General features: G+C 40.7%; 1 protein-coding gene across 5 annotated transcripts in view; it reads right to left on the minus strand.

The window, feature by feature from the left end:
* Positions 1-1,565: 1,565 nt before the first annotated feature.
* Positions 1,566-26,294, minus strand: part of mrtfbb (myocardin related transcription factor Bb) — a 34,784-nt gene continuing 10,055 nt past the window's right edge. The window contains exons 2-18 of one of the 5 annotated variants that reach the window (XM_066673961.1): positions 25,976-26,048; positions 24,747-24,879; positions 21,920-22,154; positions 15,405-15,470; positions 13,123-13,178; positions 12,619-12,694; positions 11,706-11,867; positions 11,416-11,594; positions 10,650-10,787; positions 8,960-9,207; positions 7,989-8,160; positions 6,262-6,990; positions 5,232-5,342; positions 4,547-4,690; positions 4,104-4,250; positions 3,938-3,998; positions 1,566-2,557 (exon numbers count right to left, since the gene is read on the minus strand). In XM_066673961.1, coding sequence (XP_066530058.1) covers positions 2,097-2,557; positions 3,938-3,998; positions 4,104-4,250; positions 4,547-4,690; positions 5,232-5,342; positions 6,262-6,990; positions 7,989-8,160; positions 8,960-9,207; positions 10,650-10,787; positions 11,416-11,594; positions 11,706-11,867; positions 12,619-12,694; positions 13,123-13,178; positions 15,405-15,470; positions 21,920-22,064 — 2,895 coding nt within the window. In that variant the 5' untranslated portion in view covers positions 22,065-22,154; positions 24,747-24,879; positions 25,976-26,048 and the 3' untranslated portion in view covers positions 1,566-2,096. Of the gene's footprint in view, positions 2,558-3,937; positions 3,999-4,103; positions 4,251-4,546; positions 4,691-5,231; positions 5,343-6,261; positions 6,991-7,988; positions 8,161-8,959; positions 9,208-10,649; positions 10,788-11,415; positions 11,595-11,705; positions 11,868-12,618; positions 12,695-13,122; positions 13,179-15,404; positions 15,471-18,884; positions 19,098-21,919; positions 22,155-24,746; positions 24,880-25,975; positions 26,049-26,294 lie in introns of those variants that run through there. The other 4 variants (XM_066673963.1, XM_066673960.1, XM_066673965.1 and 1 more) reach the window with 4 other exon arrangements.

The following is a 26,294-nucleotide window of genomic DNA, read 5'->3' on the forward strand; positions in this document are numbered from 1 at the left end:
GAATCTTCTTTGTTCTCAGATGCATTTGGGAGAGTAGTTGGCAAGAAAAACACCAGTGGCCAGACTTTCCAAAACAGACATTGGAAGAACTAATTGCCAAAGTTCCAAATTCATTAAACTGTGACAAATATGCAGGAGCTTTTTTACTACAGAGTACTGACTAATAACCACCAACAGACACTGCCCTGTCTATGCTTTATAAATGCAGGCTCTACTCAAAGCAAACAATGCTGTGAGTACTGATTTCAGCTGATCTGTGTTTTAGTCTCAGTGCCCTCTGCATGGAGGGGAGGAAAAAAAAAAAGAAAAAAAAGTTAGGCTGGGTCAATACTGTTCTGTTTTGCTTTTGTTTTGTGTCTGTGGATGATAATGGCCTGGCAAGCCCCCCGTTACAGCAGTGGACTATGTGCTTGTCTGTACAGTGGCCCCATGCTGGCTTTGGTAAACAAACTCACTCTGACCCTTCCTATACACACACATATACACACAGGCTTCCAGAAAGACACACTTGCTGGCGGCCAGGAGCACTGTGTTGGACAAACTCAGGGTCACGTTGGCACAGATGTCTCTCCCTAGCTTGCTTTCTCTGCTCAACAAACCAGGAGCTTATGGCATTCACAGCAAAAGAAACCTGAAGAATGTTTTTAGGGATGCAACATGATATTGGAATCATGGCAGATGATTGCTTTAAAAGAATGACTGCCATTATACAGCTGTATTTGACAGAAACGTCGAACTGATTTTTGATGACAATGTCCTGTAAATGCAGAATGTTTAGATAACACCGGGCTGTTTTTTAATTTAATTTGACTGTATTTAATCATACAGAAATAAATATGACATCTCTGGGTAAAATCAATCCAAATATTGTCTGATTTTTTTGTGGGAGACATATACATGAGTAAATGTCATATCCACAGCCTTTGTGTATTATTGCAATGTCAGTGCACCCCTAAATATATTCAGTGCTTTAACTATTAAGTCTCTAATGATTTCTAATGCATTCCCTCAAAGCCAAATTAGGGTTTAAAGGAGGTTAAAGTATAAATGCAATGTGTAAGTGTTTTCTGTACAAATGTCCTTACACTGGCCATAACAGATGCTAATAATCAGAGGGTTTTGTACACCGTTCTTAACAAAGGCACAAAAAAAAGGTGCCACTTACATTCTAATCTCGTTTCCTCTATTTCCTTAGGAACGAGTGTAATAGAATCTGGTACTGTTTAAAGGAAATAAGCAAAGCCATAGTTGTAAACCATTCTAACATCTAATTCGTCAAACATTATATGAAAGCTGCCAAAGCGACATGGAAAACAGAAGATTAAAACTATGTTGAGAAGATTGGAAAAAAATTTACAAAACATCCCATATTCTTTCCTAATCTTGAAAGATAGTCCTAACACCTGGACACTGACCAAGGTCATCAGCCCCCGATAAAAGAGCAGTGAACCCCTCATAATCAATGTCTATGACAGGGTTGTCTTTAAAGAATCTACCACCTCAGGCAGTGCCAGCCCCCCACCCACCCCAAAGTGCTGTAATCGTTTACCCCCTCTTTCTTTTGAACCAGTGGTCATTTTTTGCTCTGCAAGTGCTTCCTTGAGATTCTTCAAGTCTCACATAATGCAGTCTTTGCTCCTTAAGCGACATTATTGGGTCATTATAAATGGTAATGTCTGGGCATTATGGCACACACGCAGCCATTAAACTGTATTTGCTGGATTGCACCCGGCTGAAATACCCAGCAAAGAGGAGGCGACATCCATAGCACGAATGGCTAACAGCTTTGTTTCTGAATCAAATACAAAACAATTTTTTTTTCTCATAAAAACTAAAGACTTAACTTATTAAAGCAAAGTCATATTTGTTGGTTGCAAACAGACTGTAGATTGTTTCCTAGTAAAGTTTTGGCTTCTGTTGACACACGGTAATTTCCAGAGTATCCTGGAGTGACCTTGAACGGGAAAATTGGCAGGTAAACTTTACCCGGATTTCCACTTCTCATTTAAATTCCCGGAGAAATGTGCGCGTGTGAAAAGAGCTTTAACATGTACCTGGATCATAGCTCACTGCACCGGCTCCACTCCCATTGCTGCTCAGTCCCAGTTTAAATCATGAGAGTCTAAGAAATCAGAGGAGAACACTCCAGCGTGGGTGGAGAGGCCTGCGTGTCCAGGTGTGGTCAGGTCCAGCCATTCCATGTTGTCCAGGTTGGTGTGGGGCAGGTGGAGGGAGGTGGGTGGAGAATCTGAGAAAGGCAGTGTGTCTGTGTCCATCGGGGAATGAGGCTGTTCCAATAAGTGGCTGTGAAGCTCTTCTATCAGGCTAAGAGTGCGGGGTTCTGTATCAGCCGACAGCGTGTCCTCCAGCAGGGCCTCCAACTGATGGTCTGAGGCCAGTGCTACCAGGCTGGGCGGAGGCTCTGGTGGGTGGGCTACATGGACTTGTGGAGGAGGCCGGGACAGTGCTGTGTTGATGGGAAGTGTAGTGACGCTGGCTGTAACTGGTAAGAGCTTGTCAAGGGAGAGAGGGTCTTGTCTGATCAGAGGAGAGATTTCTGGACAGGAACAGAACAGAAGAGAAATCAGTGAACTTCTGCTTGCAATCTTTCTCCACAGACACACTATAATATACATTTTGTAATGGCCTTCGTGAACTCCAGAATAGGGATGGGCAATATGTCCCTAAAATAATATCACGATATTTAAGGGTATTTTGTTGATAACGATATTTTTGGCCATATGACAAACGCTCAAAAACAGCCGTCGTTTTTCGCGGGGATGCGTTCCAAGACCACCTGCGAAAAGTGAATTTCCGCAAAGTAGAGGAAAGATTTTTTTTATGTATTTAACGAGTATTTGGACTTTTAAAAATCCTCTCTGTGCTGTTAACAACCCACCCTTTGCATTAAACAGTCATTCTATAATGTTTTTCAGCTGGAACTACATGTGATATCCTACCAGTTTCTTTAATAGAGTAATTCCTAAACTGTGATTTAGCGTAAGTAAATTTCACTTGGATGTGGAAAGATGCTATTCATCTTTTTGCTTCGTTTTCCTAGATTTTCCCTCAATATCCGCGATATATAGCGGCCATGAGCTGCCTTGAAAAAACCCGCGAAGTAGCGAATCCGCGAAAGATTAACTGCGAAGTAGCGACGGATTACTGTATTAATTTCATGAACATACTATTGCAACAAAATAAAGGTTATGTTTATTTTTATAACACACACACATACATATTACATGTATAATAATTATATTTAAGCCTTCTTGCATTTCTAACATGATACAATGGTTTATTGTACATCTGATATTTTGTAACCAAACCACCTCCACATGACTGAAGTCACTTCCCACCTTTGGAGCAAATTCCTCCATGTCAGAACCACGTTCTACTTTCCTTCACCGTGCCTAAATGACTCATGTAAAGAACGTATGCCATAATTACAGGTAACTGCATGACGTCACTATGTAAACAAGTCAAAATATCACTATTTTCACATTATCCATTTTTAAAAAATTGTGACGATATTATTACGAACGATGCGATACGGCACAGCCCTACTCGAGATATGCAACGGAATGTCATTATTGAACCTCTATTGGTTTATCACCAATTGTTAATGGGTAATATTATGACAGTAATACAGGCACAGGAACACTGATCTTCTGATTCTGGAGCCTTCATGAAATCATTGGATGCAAGATAAGAACACACTGAGGACAGAGTGCATGTCCATCACACACTCACTCAGTTACTAACACACTCATACCTGGGGACTTTTTTCACCTATTTGCAGGTGTTTTGGATTGTGTGAGGAAACTTGAGCTAATAAATATAAAATTCTATCAGCTAAAATTAATTACAGACTCCACTATTTGTAAAGCACCCTTAGACAATTTAGTGCCCCATTGAGCTGTCTAATGTTCCTCACCTCCACTCTCAATCAGAACGTCAAACAAGTCATCCATATGTTGACTGGTTGCAGTGGGAACCTTGGAGAAACAAAAGAGTTCACAGTGTCAGATCCCAGATGAAGTGAAAGACACATTTACCGGTATTTTGTGTGTACCTCGGCTCTGTGTAGGCCTCCATGTTACCTGCATCGTTGCCTGAAGTGCTCTGGTCTGTTTGACAGCCTCCTCATAGCGAGGTGGGTCTTTGCTCTTGGGGCTGTGGTGGTTTGTAAATGTCGGGAGGATGTAGGTGGGCTGACAGGGGGATGGAGGCTGATGTGGAGAAGAGAACTGTTATAGGTCAGAAATAAAAGTAATATTTTGATGGTAAAAGCTGCAGTCTTTGGGATTAAAATTTGTTTGCTGATAAATAATTTTAAGGTAAAAATTAACTATCAATTACTTTTGATGTTTTCATTAGGAGTGTAATGATTCTCAGAATTCAATATTTGGTTTAAAACCCCCCCCATGGGTACGCAAATACTTTTGGTGCTCCATAAAGCTCCATCAATGTGATTTTTCAACTGAAATCACATGTACTGAAATTCCTTTTTCTGGAATGTTTAAAAATAAAAATCATAATTTACTTTGTTGGTGAGGCCATTGAGAGTGGTGTGTCTGGGAGAGACTCTAGGCGAGCAGGACTCCTGGGAGCTGCTGATGAAACACTGAGGAACTTCACTCATGGGCTGGCCCTGCTGGAAGCTCGAGCTGCTGAACTGTGGCACTGTCTGCAAATAAAATCACTGCAGTGAGGCTTGCTGTGCGTGTGAGTGAGGCACATTCTGAGAGCCTGGCTTGCTTGCAGAGCACCAGAGTGTGCCGCCTATTCATCACTCGCCACCTGTTGCGGCTCTCGTGCCTGAGCAGAGCCAGGCTTTTTGATGCTATTAAGAGTGGAATTCATCAGCTGACATCAGCTGCCATTGTCTTGGCAATGAGGGAGATAAGTGGGGAACAAGGCCTGGGAGCAGTAGAGAAGATTTCCATCTCAGCACCTGAGCCAAGTCACTGAGAAATGGGGCTGGGCCCCGCTACTGGCAGAGCACACCGCAGAGGATTTATGAGCTGTGGTGAAAATTCATTGCAAGAAGAAAGGTTGAGAGAATAAAACTACAATAGACGCTTGTCCTGAAACACTGATTTAATGATAAGCACTGTGGAGTCTTCATTCCAGGAGAACAAATGTCAACATAGGCATGTGCCAAAAAAATAAATAAAACAAAATCCAACCAACTGTTGAAAGTATTATTGTGGATGGCTGGTGCTCACCTGAGGTGTGGCTTGTATCTGATTTGCATGCTGCTGATATGCTGTGCTCTCAGCTTTCAGTGGCTGCCCAAGTGGACTTTGTCTTTGGGCCAGGACAGACACTGGCTGTGCCTGTAGAGAAAAATGAAGATGAGCATATAGATTCATAAAAATACTAGTCTGGAGTTTAAAAATCAGTACAGAAAACAATAAAAAATAACATGCATGCTATTGCCACTACAAATGGATGAAAATATAGAGGAAATACCAGATTATTTTTAGTTTTCACTGGGGATGAGAAATATTTTGGTCAATCTGACTTAATGCTCCACTGTGTATTTAATTCACTGTGAATAAAATAATATAATATCTTACTAATAACAGGTTATTACTCTCTTGTTACAAGTACTGTGTTCATATTAGGCCTATTAAAAAATTATGAGAATTCCTAAACAATGCAATTCTTGTGACTCTGCATGTTCAATTACAGCTGAAACAAAATAAATTAATTAATACATTTATTCATTTCTGTAACCGCTTATCCAGTTCAGGGTTGCAGTGGGTCCATAGTCTACTCTGAATAAATGGGCGCAAGGTGGGAACACACATTGGTGTGGGCGTCAGTCCTTCACAGTGTGACACACACACACACACACACACCCCTATGGACACTTCTGAGTCGCCAATCCACCTACAAATGAGTGTTTTTGGACCGTGGGACCCACGCAGACACAGGGGGAACACACCAAACTCCTCACAGACAGTCAACCGGAGCAGGGATTGAACCCACAACCCCAGCCCCAGGACACTGGAGCTGTGTGAAATTGACACTACCTTCTGCGCCACCGTGCCACTTAAAAGGAATTATTATTATTATTATTATTATTATTAATAATTTTATTAACTATTTCACTACATTTCACACTGTGGTTTGCTCACTGGAATCTGAATCTCTGTTTCCAATTTTGATTAAGTTCTGTTCCAGACAGGTTTGATTTCATTTTACTAGTTTTTAATAGGCTTAGGATCTGTAAACTGAGTGGGTAGTAACCTGTGGAGCACTGGACGTCAAGTGGATGGTAGTGGGCAGCAGAACATGAGGGGATGGCTGAGAGATGAGAGTGGTCTGGGTCAGCTGCTGTGAAGGGCTTATGTAGAACTGCTGCAGAGGGGCCATGTGCAGCTGGGAGTGGTTTTCCTCTTGTTTAAGCCGGGCTGGGGATGCAGCCATGGAGCCTTGTGTCGAGGCACAACTGGGGGCTGTGTCATGCTCCTCTTTGATCCGAGCTGGGGGGTTGGCCTCATTCTGTGGTGGTGCGGAACCTTGCTGACTTCTTTTCTCCACCTCCAGCTGCATCTTCAGCTCCTCCACCAGACGCTGCTCCTGCTCCAGTTTACGCTTTAGCTCCTCGATCTGCCGCTCTTTCTCATGCAGACGCTGGTCTTTATCAGATACTTTGGTATCCAAGTCTTCCTTCTTCAGGGGTGATGAGCCTGCTGTTGGCTGAGATGGAGATGGAGATCCTGCAACTATCGCACTGCCATCAACTATGGCTTCTTCCATAGGGGCAGCCGCTGACCCATCTGTTTGCACAGGAGACACCGGGGGAGTTGTGATCATGTTTTCTGGCTGGTGGCTGGCTGGAGAAGTTGTGGAGTCTGTAGTTGGATGGGGGCTTGGGGAGCTCTCCTGGTAGGGCTTCAATCTTTCTATAAGGTCTGTCTTGGTGCCAGAGACGGGAAGACCCCGCAGCTTCAGCTCCATCTTTAGCTCAGCCACCTGAGGGAAAGCAGAAAATCTGATTAAAGAGGTACAGTTTGAGCTAAAAGGTTATTTTTATGTCAGAATTTTTTCCTTAAAATAACACTAATCTGAAACATCTATACTGACAGCCAAAGGTCTAAAAGAATCACTAAGCCAGGGGTCAGTAATACGCAGACCACTGTCTGTGTCTGGACCCATATGCTGTCTTATCCGGACCTGGACTTAACTGAAACTGTTGAGAACTATTTAATTAATTAGTTAAGAGTATTCTAACTGGTGTAATATTTTCTAGCCATTATGATAGAGGTTTAGTGGTCCAGGAAACTCACAGACCAATCGCTTGCTTTGTACATCTCACACGTGATGCTAAAAAACAATCAGATCTGTGCATTATTATGACACGTACACAGGGCAGGGCTACAGACACTGCTGTCCTGAGGCCAGTGAAAATAGCCCACAGGACGAGATAAATGCTCTCCTGCGACAGGATCTGTATGACAGTGTTGTGTGCAATAAATAAGGAAACTGATCACTGGTTCAAATATTTATGGGAGTTCTCGTATTGCTCAACAGTCTGTTTATGGATAAAGTCCACCCTTAAGCAAAATGAGCCAATCAGCTTCCCATGCTTAGCTCTTAGGTTCAACAAAATGCTGCTGGGTCTAGTATTTGCAAGGTAAAAAAAGTGCACCTGTGTAAAGATAGTTCTCAACATTTACCAGCTCTTTAAAGAATCTAAAAATCAGTGCATGTGATGGTTGTAAACAAGGACTGTGAAATCATCATGGAGCTTTTTTTTTTTTCAAAGATTTTATATTACACTTTATGTGCTAAATTAAATATATACATATTAAAACTTGACATTAGTATATGTCAGCAAACTATTTTGTCAAGGTAAAAACTTTTATTGTGAAACTGACTAAATTAAAATACAAACACACAAAACATACTGCTTCTTTCCATACTACTGACTGTGTTGGCTGTAACGAAATGTACAGTGTTGTATGCCACACCTTCATTTCATCCAGGTTGGCTGGAAGAGGGCCAGGCTTTCGGTTGTTCATGGTGTGATTGTGGCGTGCAGGGGCAGCACTGGGCAGGGACACTACAATAGGAGAAGAGAGTGATTGGCTGCTGCTGCCCAGGGCCACACTGGGACAGCTGTTCTGAGACTCGCCTCCAGACCTATGAAATCCAAACAAGAAATGAAGGATAGTAAATGAACAGGAGGTTCCAGAGAAAGGCGAAACTTCCTGTATCCTCATCATTCACAATTAACAAGGTGCAGATCAGACAATAGCAGCAGAAGTGCATCTGGCACAAACAGGGGCCGGAGAGTACAAGAATGTGAGGAACTGCCGTGCTCGGGCCGAGGCACTGACAAGTTCTGTTAGGCCAGATTGATAGGTGAAACGGGCATTCACGGACCATTAATCAACACTCGCCATGTTTGCATTCCACTCTGTGTTATATAACAACTCTTGCTGAAATCGTCTCTCTCCAAGGTCTTCCATCTTAGTGTCAAACTTGACATATCGCGATTGTGAGCAAATGATAGAAGTGCAAATACACTTCAGCCAACTAAGTGATGCAAATGGAATACTATCTCTAAATATAAGAACATGATTATTAATGAGGACAAACACTTAGCAATTTGCAAATGAGATCATATGAGGCGTTCTCCACTTCATCCATTGCTCTTTGCATTATTATTTTTTGTGAAGTAGTACTTCAATATAATAGTTGTTTTGTGATGTCTCAAATGCTGTTGAATTCATAATAATGTTCATGTGCTCATATAAAAAACGCAACAAGAAACTGTTCTGTATGTATTATAGTGAATGAAACACGATAGCACGCACTGAAACTGATGAAAATATTTGACTGTTGCCTATGTGGATGTTCACATGCTGTAATTATTCTTGCACCTTGTGGTTATTAATAATGTCTGTGCAGTGCTGTGTTTGCTGAACTAACCACACACCTAAGAGGTGCAGGAAGGATGGCCTGGTAGTTGTAGTGCTGCTGCTGCTGGCTGAGGATTTGGAGGTGCAGAAATTGCTGCTGCTGCTGGAGCAGTCGAGCGTAGGCCGAGTCCATAGGGGTCTCGTTGGGCTCCTGCTTTTGGTCTGGTGGGATGTACTGGTGGTATTTTAGCTTTCTCACTCTGGGCTTGGGTTCTTTGCTCTTTTTGCTGCGGCTCCTCTCGCTGGGTAGCTTGGGCTGACTTTGCTGAAATGGGAAGGGGAGAGTTATGTCAGGAGGGACGCTTTCCAAACACACCTGAAATCACACAGTGAAGTAAGGTGGAGTGAGTGGGTCCAAGTGCCAACTCTGCAGTCAGCACTGAACTACACTCCTGGACTGAGAGATTTGTGGGTGAAGCTGCAACGTTTTAGCATTGGCTGGTGAATAGGAGGGCCACAAGGAAAAACATCCACCTAAAATGACAGGATGGGGAAACAGGATGCATGGATGGGGACATGACCCTCATTGTTTTTGAAACACTTAGCTACAGGATGCACATGAAAATGGCTCTGGCATCTAAGGGAGGGAGGTAAAAGCTACTGAGCTGCAATAACGTCATTTCAGACTGGCTTCATAAGAACACGGACACTCAGATACACTCCCTGGGGAGGCAGGGATGGATCTCAGAACAAATATGTGGAATATGCTTTGAGGGTACGGATTATGATGAATGCACAAGTTATTGCCTTGCTTTTTTTGTTCATAGGTCGGTACTTTCATCAGTATTTCACTGTGTAATAAAGGTGAACGTTTCATTTGACCTTGAATAGATGACAAAAAACAGCTGTGTTGTGCTGACTTGAATCTTTTCAGCCTTCGTTTTGGCCTCAAGTGCCCCTGACAGTCTCCGACTACTCTTAGTGTGACAGACTGTTTAGTATCACTGTCCTCTGCTTTGGAGAGTCCTCCCAGGGTGTCCCACCACTGATTGTACTTGTAAATCCAGTTTTACAGAGAGCAGGCCAGATCAAAGGAACATGATCACAAAAGGTAGAGTTCATGTTAGGATTAGGATCAAGTGCTATTTTTCAGCTCAGAAAGGACAATGCCTAGAATCTTAGGTAAACCTTTGTTGCAGGTTTGAAACTTGTGACTTATGTTGAAGTCAGCAAATAATATCAGCCATAACATACTAGACAGTTTCTAGAAAGGCAGATTGTGGTTCAGGAGGATCACTGTGGCCTGTGAATCACTGCACATCGTTCCATGTAAGAAACTACGAATGTGCTTTGCTTTTTGGTTTACTTTGATTCTCCAAATCTGTGCCATTAATCAAATAAAAACATTCTGTTCAATTAATAGAAAAATAAATGAACTGAGAGGTTGATGTGTATCATATTCTGAAATGACACATGCATATTATACCAACTATGACTGAATAAATGTATCAATAAGGGATTGGTCATGTCTGGTCGTATCTCTGTATATAACAATAAACCTCCGCAGCATGTCAAGTTGAAGTGGTCAAAGGTTGTCTGTAATTATTTTATTTTAACCAAACAATGAATCATTCATTTATAAAATGACAAAGAGTCCTCCTGCAGAACAATAACACAGCTTTGTCAGTCTTGAGTCACTGACCACTAGATGCGGAAAGAAAAAAAAACATTGGCAGGAAATTACATCACCCAAACAATACGGCTCACCTTCAGAAGGGTGGGGCCAGACTTGGTGGGGGCAGCAGTGGTGGACAGCTGAGGAGCAGCTGGGGGCCGAGCATTCGCTTGATCCTCTGAGGATGTATGCCCAAGTAACTCTGAGCTCTGAACCGTAGGTGAACAGAGCTGAGATAAAGACAGACAGAAAACACATGGCCATGCTACGTCAAACAAAGAGGAGGAGAAACTGCAATAAATCTATCTAACACCACACCACAGAGAACACAAGCTGGATGTGGGATGTGAGCTAGAAACAGAACAGAAATGCTCACAACAGCTATATTCTAAAGCTGAAATAGGTTACATTTTTATATGGAAGAGAGCTGCAGTATTAATCCTAGATTCTGGGAAATTTGAGCCAATGTAGACAGCAGGCCAATGCTGATTTCTGACATTTTTCAGGAACATATCTTCGGAGGGCAATATCAAAGCATTTTTCCGGATACAAGTATGATCCTTATAAAAATTGAAATTATCGACATGATGTAATGTTTAAATTGAATGACACATCAAGGAGCAGAAACCTGCAATGTCTAAAAAATCCACCAACAAAATCAAACAAACATAAGTAACATTACAAACCAACAGTTATTCCAATAGCAACAGAATATTTTGATGTTTTAATGGTATTGTTATCAAAAAGCCTAAAAGTAAACCTTCATACTGGATGATATTTCAAGCCAAATATAATCATGGTTGGTGCCCTACTACAGTCCAGTTTTAATAGATAGGTAGAGTGCTGAGAGAGCTTTACCTGTAGACTGGAACCAGGACTTTGAGAAGCAGAAGATATCTCAGGCAACTTAGCTTCTCTTGGGGATGGAACTGAGCACTGAGACTCCTGACTGGCTGGGCCATCTGGGGACATAGCTTCACTGCTGTCATCATCAAAGTTATACACAGCCAAGGTCTTGTCATAGTTCACTTGACCTTCTGTGGCAGCAGCACAATCCAAAGCAGAAACACATGCTAAGTGACTCTTTTCACAGGCAATGAAACCTAGAGAATGGTTTCAAGATGACTGCTGTAGGACAGATTGCTTACCAATGATGGCCTCTTTAACACTACTGTCTACAGGTAGGATGTTCTTCTCTACCAGTTCCATGGGGCCAGGTCTCTGGGAGATCTTCTCATTGAGATCGTCAGCCAGTCGTGCTCTCTTCAGCTTCATCTGAGTGGCCTGAAGACAAGGCTCAGCCAGCGTCTCTGAAACACAGTGAGTGGTCAGTATCAAGCATAGCATATCTCAGAGGGCCAAAAAAGATATCTTAGCAGGTGAAATCATCTTAATTTTAACTGATATTGCTAATATTTGCTTGTGAGATTGTGATAAATTTATCAGATTATTTGACCTACACAACAGAAAGTTGGGACATATTGAAATATCAGACATTCCTTAGCACAAGATTACTAACACTTCAGGTCTTTCACAAAATCATATATAGCAAAGATTCAGGAAATCCATGCACATTTCTGCATGTTTTGGGTTCTGCGTGCCAAAGACAAAAGGCACCATCCAGATTATGCTACGACACTTATCAGTGAAACATGCAAAAGCAACATAAGGCATGGGTGACCTGCATGTGTGTGAAGGCACCATTGATATCGAGGTATCTTGTCCTAGAAAATCTATGCTCGTTTCAGCTAGACAATGCCAAGATGAATCTGCATGTGCTACAACAGCGTTGCTTCTTTTTTTTATATATATATATAAATTGGTCAACTAAAACACTGGAAATATTGTATTTATATGTTCTGAGTTAAAAATAATTTCAATAGAACTAACAAAATCAGATTGTTGTTTTTACTTATCTTGGACAAAATCTCATTTTCCAGACAGACAGACTGGAACATTTTATCTAGTCAAATTGTAAATCAATGATTTTGTAAATCATTGCATCTTTGTGCTTTTCTCAGAACAGTCATTATCAGAGTTTAAGGTGGGTGGTGTGGTTACCTTGGAGGATGTGCATGCGCACAAGTTCTGCACGCTCAGGTCTAGTACGAATCTTGTGCTTCAGGAAATTCTCAGTCTGACCAGAGTAAATTAGCACAAGAAAAAAGGGAGAGGAAAAAAATTTCAATGAAGCATGTCAAATTTTCAGTAGTATGCCAAAAACAGGATAACCCTAGACAAACTATAGTTTGCCCTTTATGCTTAACAAAATAAAGGAACTAAAATATCTCATTAATAAGTAACACCCAATATGTAAAATTAAGCACATGCATCATAAATATGACTTAAAACATTTACTGTGTGTTCTCAGCAGAGGTTTGTACTTGATTTTAATTAGAAAATCAACAAAACCATTTGCCCAGAGCTATGAAAACATGTGTATCACCTGCCTTCACAGAGCAGTACAGTTAACACAATCATTACTTAACAGTCCAAAATGATTATAAAATATGGTTACAGTTATTTCTTTTCAGGATTATTAGGACAGGTCTCTCAGAGTCTCACCCTGGCTCTCTCCAGGCTTCGAATCTGCTCATGAAAGGCAGCAGGAGTCTTCAGCGCTAGAGAGAAAGACACATCACATGTCATTATTTGCTTACAGAACCTTTCCATCTAATATTTCTGTATTCAACTCTACAACACGGCTGGTGTGCTAAGAGCAATCCTGTGAAAACCCTGTGCATGGAAAGACACGTGGGGAAAATCTCAGGCAGATTTTTATCTGCAGAAGTGAAACCAGATAGTCAGCATTCTGCCAGAGTGAAGAGTTCTGCTTCTGAGAACACAAACTCTTTGTCAAGATGAAAGGTTTCCTTTGGTTGGTTAGCTGGTTTTTACAATGCTCTTGCCTCCACGATTAACAGGAAGTGACTGTTTCACCCATTCATGACAGGAGATTGGGGCAGTTGATTTGGTAAGAGACAGTTTACTCGACCTCCTTTTGGTGGCTCTGTATTACTCATTCCCCTAAACCAACATTACCTCCTAATCATGCCATTTCTGCTGCGTTGGCTTCAAGCAGTCAGCCACTAAAGAAGCACTCAAATGAGACTCTGAAGCATTCTCTTCCTGGCACTTGACATAGAATTTGCTTTTTAGTACTGTTCTGTCTAAGTGACTTTAGAAGCAGGTGGTCTAGGTGCTGGGCTGAGAAACAGCACTTTCAGGGCAGGAGAGAGGTCCAGTTGCTGACTGGAGCATGTCTGGATCGTGTCTGGAGCTCAGTGCTCTGCAGGAGACTTTGCCCATGCAGACAACTAGCACTGGGCAAACTCCTGCCAAGCCAGACAGACATCACTCACACCATTGTTCTCTCCAAGCTTTATCAGCATGTATCCTTCACAGACACATTCTTTTTATAGAACTGCTCCTCTTACCACCACTCATGACACACTCTATCCACCATGGGACAAACTAGGAGAGAACTGGGACTTATGGGTAATGTGCTCCACTTTACATCAAGCAAGAGGCTTAAAGTAATAGTTTGATGAAAAATCTAATCCACAACATTTTCCTCTTAGTTTAAAAACATCCAGCCAAGACATGTTTGGTGTACAAACACCCTTCTTTCATTTTGCGCTAGAACTACTAGAAGGCTAATTAGTGAGATTATTATCTTCATTCTTTTTTTTTTCTATTTTTAACTAAGCTACTTGATTTTACAGCAAATTTTGTCAACATCTGTGGCAACAATTGCACCTCATTTGGTTTAAGTTGGATGGGACAGAGTTTGTAATAGAATTGAATTTTGTGATAATTGTAAGCCTAAAAATTTCCTCACCTAGAATTAAATGTAGCTTTTGTTTTTCCCTGAAAAAACAAATCAGGAATGACGAGTACCTCTGAGAAATTTGTACAAATAGCCACACATTCAGAAAACATACAGAAAACCAGTAAAAACATCTGAAGGACATTCCATAACTGCATGAGTGGACCAATATCTAAAAATATTTATCATGACATTTTCTTGTCAAACATGATTCAGTACATCGCTGGTAAACGAGCCATGTGTCCAATCATATTGCACAATAAATACTATTTTTACAACAGCAACAGTTACATAATTGTAAAGTATATTTTACTGGGTTAACGCAGAAACAGCATGGTGACAGGCCAAACTGTAAACCCTTGTAAATATTATTATGGTTGGTTTAATTTTTGCAAATTTCTAATCTCAAATTCATCGACTGGCTAACGTCACTAACAGATAACGAAAGGTTATACCCCACAAATTAGCACTGTACAAAATGCAGGCCTTTATGCTTCTTATGTCAAGTAAATAATTATTCTTAATCGGGCTACAGACTATCTAGTTGTATTAAATATGCTGTTACTGATAAAAAAAATAGGCACAGCGTAATTCATCATCTAGAAACATTAATAGCAGACTGAATTGCTCATACTTGTTCTTATTTATTTTTTTAAATATATAAATAACAATAATATATACAAATGATAACTCGAGTGCAAAGATGAAGACACAGACTTTGGGCACAAAACAAGCCTTGGCTTATCTACTACATTTGAGACAAGGGGAATTTTGTGTCTGATTCATCCAAATCCTTTAAGAGAGTGTTCAATAGCCAAGAACAAACTGTGATATTAAGTGCTTCCACAACAGTGGATTAACTGATAATATTCACCCAAGGCCATGTATGACTTCAGCAAATTGATGACTCCATTTTTGCAAGTCTCTCTGGTGGCTGTTTCAGGAAGATTAATAACCCGTTTAAAACATTACTGGGTGGCATTTAGTTGTTTTGATCCATAACAGGCTGCATACTCACGTGGCATGATGCCCTGGTCCGCAAGCTGCTCCCGGGTGCGTCTCTGCTGGAGTCTGAGCTGCAGGACTGTAAAAAAGCAGAAAAAAAGTATGGTCAGCTTAAACCACAAAAGTAAACTCACTCTTTTTTACCCCATGCAGTTAAGTGCTTCTCAGATTCATACAGCACAAGGCAGAGTAGCTCTAAAGCAGTAATACAAACCAGACATGTCAAGGTCACTTATTAACCCATCGGGGCAAAAGCGAAAAGAAAACAGATCATTCATCTTTTCAATATATTTAATCCGTAGCACGCAAATCCACAGCCAAGATTATTCACTTCACTTTTTTTTGGAAGATTACTTTTATTCCAAAGTAATGAAAGAAGCAGTCGGGAAAAAGGATTGAAGGGACTGATCTTAAAGTATGCGTACAGCAAACATATGTTACAGCTACTGAGAGACATCCACTTGAGAGGGAGGCTTTTTTGAGTCTGTTAGCAATGAAAGAAAGACTAATAAACAAAGTCTGACATTCCTATCAGCTGCTTCTCATGACATCAGCTCAGCACTGGCTGAACAATATCTCCCATAAAAAGTGAAATGCTTAGTCTTGCTCTGGATGGGGACACACTGATCCATTAAGCTTTTGGAACTTCAAAAAAGAGCAAACCCCTGGCCCAGCAGCAAAACACAGAGTATTACGCAGAGCCTATAAATCCCTGGACAACGTCCAGTGGTATTTTCCGTCATCATACACCACAGGAGAGGCACCCAGTTTAAACATTTATAAACACACAAGGAAGAATGTGTTACTTCAGCAGAATAATGCTACTGCGCAGCAATAATATTTGAAAAGAAAGTTGAGTAGTGGCAAATGATGTGATGCCTTATAAAGTGCAGGCCACTACAGCTAGGTGATAAAACAGTAATAACAAAAAGAAAAAAAAAAGAATTATATATATAAGAGATATATATTATATAAGAGATAGAACAAAAGTTTCTACTATGCGATTCCTCGTTCCAGTATTAAGAGCTTCTGACCACTAGATGGAAAAGATGCAGACTCAGATCAGCGACTCAATTGTTAGTGACTCAGAAAAGCTGGATTTGAGTAACATGTTCATTATCATCCATCACCCTGATCTGAACCAGCTGTAAACAGTGGATAAACCATGACTCTTTCCTCACTCTATCCTTTAATCTATTGTTCTGACACAGATTTAGCCAAAACAATGCCAGACCCAAGCAACCCTGCAATGCCTCCCCCTCCAAAGCCATATTCTTTGTTCCCATCAAAAGTGTTTGAAATATGTAAGCCAGTTTGCTGGATAACACCAAGCTTCTATGAATCCTGAGCCAGAACTTGTTGGTGGAAAAGGGCTATACGTAACATCTGAAGCTGAGCATGGACCCCACATCCTGTTGATTTCAGGACACTGCTGTAAAACTCTAGAGGGAGCCCTGGGGCAAAAATAGCCAATCTTACCTAGTATTCCTTTACATGACTTGAGACATTTGTCTTTTAGCAAAAATATCTTAGACAACAGTCAATAAGTGAAAACGTTAGGTTTCTGACTACACCCCAACCCCAGGGACATGAGACTATTCCTGTGTGCCTGAACTGACTCAACATTTTTGTTAGGTGATGAGGTGTACTTCCTTAGGTGTCAAGAAGTCTAGCATTTTTTCTATCGTAAGCACAGCTTAGCTAGCTATTTTAAGAGTTGAAATGGCTTACTGTTGGATTTTTCTTTTGAATCAAACCAGAGCATACAATTTATATATAGTTAGGGCTTAAATACTAATCATGTTTTAAAATAACTATTGCCATATTGTCCATACACACCTGTACGGCTGACTGAGAAATCACAGAGATTTATTGATGCGAGTTTGATTAGACTCCAGAGAGGAGAGCCAGCACACCATGGCCTGCTGTGCTCCCAAGAGAGCTTCCACTACATCTTAGTGGGGCTCTGACTCATCCTGGAGAAAATAAAACCAAGTGCTGTGAGAACAAGTCCTGGGAAATGGCACTGTCTGGGGGCGGCACAAGGGTCTGAGATCAGTGTGGACTCACTCTCCTTCCAGGCCTTTGGGTCAGGGATGTTTTAGCAAGGGAACTGGGTCTGAATCTTCCTCTCCGTCACCCTATTAATCGAACTCCTCCCAAAACTGAGGTTGAGATTGGAACACTCTGTGCCGCTACATGCTTTCCACTATGACCTGTGCCAGGGGCTATGTGAGTCCATGAACAAAACAGAAAAGTGCCTGCCATGATTTGGCTGTAATATTCTGGCTGGTTTCCCTAAAAAAGTCCTGTGTTATGCCACAAGTTTGGCTTTGTTGTCCAAATTAAAAGGCACTGACTGCATGCCCTTAACAGAGGAGTAATACCAGTCTTATCTGAATATCAGTGTGGGAGCTACATGCACCACTTTGGGTCTAGCTTACGTTTCTCAGGCTGAAGTCAGGGCTGTTGACGTGCTTTCGCATGAACCCTGGCTGACCCATGTGTGATGCAAGCTTGCTCAGCCACTCATTCTCTGACTCTCAAATAAACAAAAGGTATTGAGTTCCTCTTGCTTTGCTAAGACCCTGCAGCCTGATCCAATCTCGAATCCTCAGTCTTGTTCCTCTTGAACCATTCACGAAACACCAGGCTAGAGCACTGAATGTTCTGCACATAAATAAAATCAAATGGTCTTGTTATGGATACTGAGCCCGTTTCACTCTGACAAAGCTCAGTATGTTTAAGAAACACAGTGACAATGCTCTGCACTGTGTTGACATTACCTCTAAAAAATAAATTTCCCCTGCTCTGGAGATTACAGTATCTGCATAAGTGCTTACAGAAGAACGGGGGGACTTAAACAATGTCTAGAGCCTTGAGGTTAATTTATGAATGTGAGGTTGGAAACCTGATAAATGAATATACACTCTGGCTGATTGATGGTAATAAGTGATGGGCAGCATCCCAAAAGCAAGCAGCGCATACTTCAGAGTTATGTACTTTAGGACATGCCATACATCAACACAAGGTTAGGCTCCTCCAGAAACATTCAATATGTGCTTGAAACAAAGAAAAACATGGCAGTAGAAAAATGAAGTAGCTGAAGACGGATGCCATACATCAAGAAAATGATTCAGGTAAATATTTAATCAAATCCTGAGGTCATTTGCTCACATTTACAAATTGCGCAAAGATCAGACCGATTTCAGCAGAAATAATACAGATTTTCTATTTTAAGGAAACCAAAAGCATCATCCTCACTAATGGCAAAGATTTCTGGCATTCCCATCACACTTTCACAAACAGGAACCTGAACTACCCTTCACTGAACTCCGAACAGCTTTTAAACCGAGTTCTATTTACTCACTTCCTGCTGCAGCTCTATCAAAAGCATTTTCAAACCGCAACTACACTCCGTTCAGTTTAAGCAATACTACAAGCGCAACCAGAAGCAGATGTGGATTAAGAACCGCAGTAGACGGGACTTTACCCCTGCAGACGGTCGGGGCTTCCACTTGGAGGCAGGCCATGGAGCCGAGAGCCGGGGCCGATAGTGGCCGAGTCTGCAGTCCCATGGAGCGGCGGGAGAGAGACCGAGCGCCGCGTATGTCAGAAGCAGAAACGGAGAAGAGTTGTGCAATTGAACTCCCTACCACTCTCTCTCCCGCTCATACACACAATCACAATCACAGATACACTTTGTCCCAACTCACACATACAGTCTATGTCTGTCTGTCTGTCTGTCTCTTTCTCTCTCTCACTCTCTCCCTTTCTCTGCCTAGCCAATCAATGGCTGGGGGCGTGGCAATAGCAGCCAAATTCGTTGACCATGTGAACTGGTGTTTGATTCCAGAGAGTCGACTCTAACTGATTCAAATTGGAGTCGATACGCATTAAAATCCATTCTAGAATATCATAATACAGGAGGCCTATCAATAACCGTAGTGGATATCAATCAAGTTTGAAGAATATATGGAATATATTCTAATATATACTTTATATGCAAGTTATGTATATAATATATAAAGCACAAAGAAAGAAAATGTTCTTATGCATGCGCAACCCGCCTCTTTTGGAATTCAATCCAAAGATTTGGAGTGGACTCTCGGTTCATGAATACTTGGAATCGGAGGATCAATCGACTCTTTCGTCAAAGAGGAACGGCGGATACACGACTGAAGCTGAACTTCAATACTGAGAAACTTTGTTTCTAAACCAAGTTTCTATTTATATTTTCCACATTAATGTATAGTCTTTATGAGTTCCAGTATGTCCTAAAAAAACGAGCCGTAAACGGGGCGGGGAACACACATCCCACCTTATGTAACAACACTGTTTATCTCTGTCATCTGGAAAAGAACGTATATAAGTTTTAGCCTTCACTTATCTTTACAGCAAGTGATAATATCGTATCTTCAAAAAGTATCATTACTGGTATCACAAAATACCATAAGATAAACTATCATTACCATAAACTTAAAAACCGTAAGTTTTTAATGTGAAGTAATGGAATACAAATACTTTATATAAATACAAATATTTTCAGTCAGTTCGACAGATTGTTATTTCACAAGCACCATAAAAAGTAGATGAATTGCAATTATTTCTAGCCTGCATGCTGGTTATGCAACATATTTTTGAATTTCCTCAGGGAAACGTTTTAGGGTGACACTAACAGAGCCAAGCACAACAAGACCTTTTAGAAGGCAATAAAGAAAACTTTAAAAAAAAAATAAAAAAAAAAAGAGAGAGAGAGAGAGAGAGAGAGAGAGAGAGAGAGACAGCATGTTGAGAGTAAAGCAGTGGAGGGTGATAAAGAATGAATGGTTTAAATTTCCAGCCAGTTACTAGCCACTCTTTGGCAGATTATAACGAGTGAATAATGACAAGACAGGGCAGCCACGTATATAGACTTGACTACAGATATAATGCCCTTTGGATTTAAAATCCAATAAACAAGGTGTAAAATTTGTCTAATAACCCTCTGGGCATGGTTCTAACATTTCTAATAAGCACAAATGGCATCCAGTCCTACACTCCCAGCCTAATACACCTCTGAAACAGAAATTAAAACTAGTGTGAGCAGGAGCAGGAGAAATTTGCCTACATATTGCAGCAGATAGGCAACACATTAACCTCACCACTATAAAAATGTAGCTATACATGTACAGTTCAGGTTGTTCATGTTGAATAAATACTTTTTGTTGTTAAAGAGAACACTTACAGAAGAGACTTTTGGAGCAAGGTTGGACAGAGTGTGTCTACATAGTACTCCTGCTTACAGTTTGAAGCTCTCAGATTGGGATGGATATTTATCAGATTGAGAATATATAGTGCAGTAGGCTTGAAGGAAAACACGTCACGCTGACAGAATGAGAATATTTTACATGAATTTGGAATTATTAAGTTAATTCCTTCCACAAATTTCTGCGAAGGAATTTAAAATCCCTCCATTATTTCAAAATCTCTGTGTCAAAACTGACATACCCCAGCCATATCATATCAAGGCCTGTGTACCGTGTGAATATTATTATTCCCCCATTTTTTGGAACCCTTTATTTTGGGAGTGCCAGAGGTCAAGCCATTTCAGTAATGATTTGTCAGACATGAACCAGTGAAAACAAACAAAGACATTTTTCTTTCATTTTTGAGATAACTGCTACAGTGAGTCACGGTTTCAATTGTATTTCTAAGGAGCTGAAACCAGGTTTGGGGGTAGTTAAATAATACAGGAGCTGAGTGAAGACTGTGGGGTCCTGAATTACACACTTGTTGGTGTCTCTGTTTCCTCCTACCCTGTGCAACAAATTACTTCACAGTCTTTATAATATACACTGACATTATCTTCTTAAGTTGTCCTCTATTGGGCAATGATGACCACTGTGTGGCTCCCAGGGACTATGTGAAAATGTCAATGGCTAATAGAGCACAGTTCAGTGCCAGCCAGTCCACCGAGCCAGTCCCTTTTTGCCCTCTCATTATGGTTCACATGCCAGTAAAACATTTCCAGCCTGGAGCATTGGCCAGGATTGTGAGAACCAAACGAAAATTGCCACGGAGGTGACCGAGGGAACACAAAGTCACAGTGACCAGAGGTCTCAAGAATGCAGTGAAACGTTTCAGCGCCAGAGGAGTCAAAGCAGTGACAAGAATCAGCATCGCTGAGCACAGGTCTGAGACCCTCCAATATCAGAATGATCTGGCGATGGAAGTTGACACAAAGATATATCATATTAGTTTACCAGTCGTGCACCCTGAAACGAGCCAAGAAACCTCTGGACAAGAGTTAAAGGGGCTGTTTAAGCCATGATTATATGTTGGCGTCTGAATGCAATTCCACTGTAATTCCCTCACTTCTCTCTCCACAAACAAATTTCTCAGCTGTCTGGAGGGGCTTATTTTCTCAGTGTCAAAACAGCGCTGGAGTTTAACTGATGATGAGGAAGTAGGAGGTAGAGTGATGTGATTGTGCAGTTTACGCACACTTTTGGCATTTGCCAGGACTAACCATGTGAATTTGCTCACCGTTCTTGCGTTCCTTAATGGGTGGAAGAGTCGGACTGGGCTGCAAGGACAGCTCCTCCATGTCATGGGTCACAGCTTCGCTCCTGGGGCTTGGAACCAGAACCCCCTGTTCCCCCTCCACTCCCAGACTCCCTTGAGGCTCCATATCTCCTCAGAGGGGAGGAGAAATGGCCTCCCTGGAAACAAGTTGGGGGTGGAGCCCAGAAATGGAATGGTGGGAACCTCAGAGCGTAGTCTGGAAAAGAGAAGAGCGCACACCCATGCAAAAAAACAAAACAAAACAAAACAAAACATTGTTTTAGAATCACCATTAACAACTTGGGGTGGAGTGAGCAAAAGTAAATTGGGCTTGATCACAAGATATTGGTGTTATTTATGACGTTGGATAATAGACATTATATCAAGTGGTTCTCTGAATGAAAAAATGTATGAATGAATTTTAAAGACATTCACAGTGCCCATATATATATATTTACAAATAGTCATCAGATGATGTCTCCCATGATCAGAGCAGTGTCAGATTTGATTGGGTATTTGCTATGATCAGAACTGTTTTTACATCCATTTATATCAAAAACACAAACAGATTGATGAAATAGTCGGTTCAGTTGGTGGTATGAAAACAGAGTGGTCCTAAAGCATGGATAGAAGAAGAGGAGGAGGAGTAGGTGACTGGTCATGGGTTCAGCCCTGTTCACTGGGACATACACAGTAGGTATGACCCAACAACCTTTAAGTCAGCTGTTCAGATGCTGCATGTCAAATGCAATCTAAAAAATCTGCATTTGTGAATGCTGTACAAAACAAAAACAAATGATAGATTATGGTATATTTACACAAAAGGGAAAACAAAAAGCATGATTAATATAATAGGATGTCTATAAAAGACATAATTCCCCCCCCTTTTTTTATAGAAACCATTTTAAACATTTCTTGATTCATGCTGATGGTTTCTGTTCTCAACAAAAAAAAACTAAACCAAAACACAGAAGTAACGTATCTGTTAAAAATGCAAAGTCTGCAAATAAAGAACTCCATCCATTTGGTATTTTGTATAGGGAGGGCAGTGGCAGCTGTTATAGTTAAATTAGAGAATCACAGCATTTGCATATGTCCATACACTATGTATTTTCTTTACGTTATGAGCATAATTCAGACACCACCCTATCAGTAAAAGTTCATTCTCGTTGTTCTTAATTTTATTGAACATATATCTTTCTCCGAAAGAAAAAAAACTATGGAATCATCATGAACAAAATATCAAACAAATTAATAAAATCAAGCAGCAGGTAGTGTCGCAGTCACACAGCTCCAGGGACCTGAAGGTTGTGGGGGGGACTGTCTGTGAGGAGTTTGGTGTGTCCCTGTGCCTGTGTGTTCCTGCCTTGTGCCCAGTGATTCCGGGAAGGCTCCGGACCCACCGCGACCCTGCACTGCGTAAGCGGTTACAGACAATGAACGAATGAATAAAATCACAGTACTCTGTTGCTTCTCCTCAGGTTTTTATAATTGCCTGATTTTTTTCTTTTTTTTTTTTTAGGCTTCATTAATGAAAAACAATATCCTTCTCATGGATTTCATGAGACAAGGAGACGAAAGCAATTATTGAGATTTAGTATACACACGAGAACAAGGAAGCATATTACAACACGCACAACGTATGACAAATTGGGAACACAGAGAGGGTTTATAAAGAGAGACGTAATGGGAAACACCTGTGAGCAATGACATGTGGGACAGAAAACCAAAACAGAACCACATGGCAAACAAAATAAAAGTATGATGGATCCTGACAATTCTAAATCAAGCTGGTTACAAATTCCTTGAACAACTGTTAACAGATAAACTTTGCAGGATAGAGCTTTGTCATGGAACAACTGTTTCTAATTTCATTCGATCCAGATTGTTTTGCATCCAAAAAAGTGACTTCATTATCACCAAGTTCAAAACGTGGTAAGTTGGAACCAGGTGATTTCCTTAAAGCCTAGTTGCACTAAGACAATAGAAGCTTGTTTGACATGTGTTTCGCGAAGACAGAATGTTCCGTTATTAAACCAAAATTGCTGTGTCACCTCTTTGATTTCTATAATTGTTATGAAGCAACACATTGTGATCATACTCTAACTTACAGTTCAGTACACACACAGAGGACAGGAACGCTGAAGGAAGTCTGTTATTCCACATTGTCTCAATGAATAACCTGAGATAATGAGATGTTGCTAAGTTGCTGTGATACTGTATTTAACCTTCATTTGACAATGACACAAGTTCTTCTTTCCACTGGCTTCATGCTCCTTTGAAGGAAGGGTCAAATTTACATTTGTTCAGAATTGTAATGCTACCTTCATTTTGATAGACTTTTGCTTGGAAATTTAAATTTGAAAAGAAACATAGATCGTACAACACCGTTGCTTCTTTTTCAGGAAAAGAAATATATATATCATTGATCTCCAAGCTTAACTTATGAGAAATATCAATAGAAGGTCTGGGGTTTTCCAGAAAGCCTCAAACCATACATTCATTACCAGTGAATCATTCAAACCTTCCTTTAAACAGAGCAGAAAATGATGGGCTTTCGGACCTAAACCAACTAACTGATACAAGCAAAGTCCCTGCTCTCTGAGGCAACAAGATGAATTCCACAGGCTGCCAGTAACAACATAACTCTAAAACCACTTTCTAAAAACCCAAACTGGATGAGGATCCTGGCCTGTATTTCTACTCAGATGGTGCAACTAAAGATGGCCTCTTCTGGCCACCTAGGCTTATGGTGTAACTGAACTCAGATGAGGAATTTATCCGTTCTGAAACAGAAGCCGATTCTCACCTTGATGGATTAAAAGGGTGGAAATTGAAGAGGGCTTCTGTCAGGATGAGACAGACTCGTTGTGGGAGTTGGATCAATGGGTGTAGTTTGTTCCTGTCAAAATTAATACTTCATTTGGCCAGCTCACTCTTTCCTGCCAAGTGAAAGACAGAGTGACTAGACCTTGGCACACAGAAAACTGTTCTTATCTGGCTCTGACCAAGATAGATGTCTGCCTTGGTAGCACACTGAACACCTCCTTGATACTTTTCTTTTTTTTTTTTTTTAAATCTTACTCTGTCACAGTTTCATTGCGGGAAACGGTAAGATTAGAGTGCTGATTATGGCGTGGACTGATGTAGGAGATAGCAAAGGCCTACTTTTGATGTGCCTTATGCATTACATATATTATTTAAATAGAGTTGTCTAATTTCTATACTTTTCTAGAGCAGATGTGTTAATTAGTAGATACTCCATGATCTTACAATTTCATTGGCTGTAAACTATGGAAATGAAGAAGAAGAAAAAAAAAAAAGACTGGCTATATTTTTACTTTGTAAAAATGTATGTAAATGGTTGAATATAGCTGAATAAAAATGGCATTTTCCCTCCTTGCTTTTATTTCAGGAAGGGATATCCCAAATAACACCCACCTCCTTTTCATCATCATTAGCCACTCTCTGGGGCCTGGTGCTTAGGGCAGATGGTGGGAAAAGCAGGGGAAGGTCCCTGTGGGCCATGATCCTTTGAAAAAGTGCAGCCCACAGCTGCCCAAGGGTAGCAGAGTTAGCATTAGCAGACCTAGAGTCTATTAGCAGAGTTAGAGTTAGACAGTGTTCTGTCCATTTCTTGATTGTCAGAGATTTAAACTCTCTGAACCCTATAAATGCTGTTTAGGCACTGAGAGGAACATATAATGAAGATCAGCAGGTGGCGATGTAGTACTCTATAGCCCTCTAGTGGATCAGAATGCATCATATTCAGCCGACTGCAGCATGTCATTGGTACATTAATGAGGAATGCTTTTCCAGTTATCTCTTTGGGGGTCTGTTGTTCTTGGTATTAGGCATTTAAAATAAAATGGAGAATACTGTTTATGGAAAATTCAATTTAAATGATACCTCCCAACTTTGAAATGTAATATAGTGGGGATCAGGAAAACAAAAGCAAGGGATTCTGACACAGCTCCACATTAAAATGACCATAACAGTCACATATCCATGAAGACTGGAAGGAGATTGGAATGTTACCTGTCACAGAAGTCGCATAGAAAGAACGCCTTGTTTTGATTGTGCTGCCAAACTTCGCTAGGTCATGGTGACTCTGAAAAAGAAAGAAAAAAATACATATGTATAATAAAAAAAAGCAAATTAAAATACTTTTGCTCAGCAAGGTTTTGGATGAATGAATTGCATGAGTTTCGCACACTCACACATATTCTATAGCTGGGAAGCTCCCAAAAGGTATTGACAGCCACCCAAATACATTTGGCACATTAGAAATATTCCCAACATGTTTATATTGCTATGAACCAACACTTCTAATGTCACATAACATGAAACATGACAT

The sequence above is a fragment of the Hoplias malabaricus genome, chromosome 6, assembly GCF_029633855.1.
Source record: "Hoplias malabaricus isolate fHopMal1 chromosome 6, fHopMal1.hap1, whole genome shotgun sequence".
Taxonomy (NCBI): domain Eukaryota; kingdom Metazoa; phylum Chordata; class Actinopteri; order Characiformes; family Erythrinidae; genus Hoplias; species Hoplias malabaricus.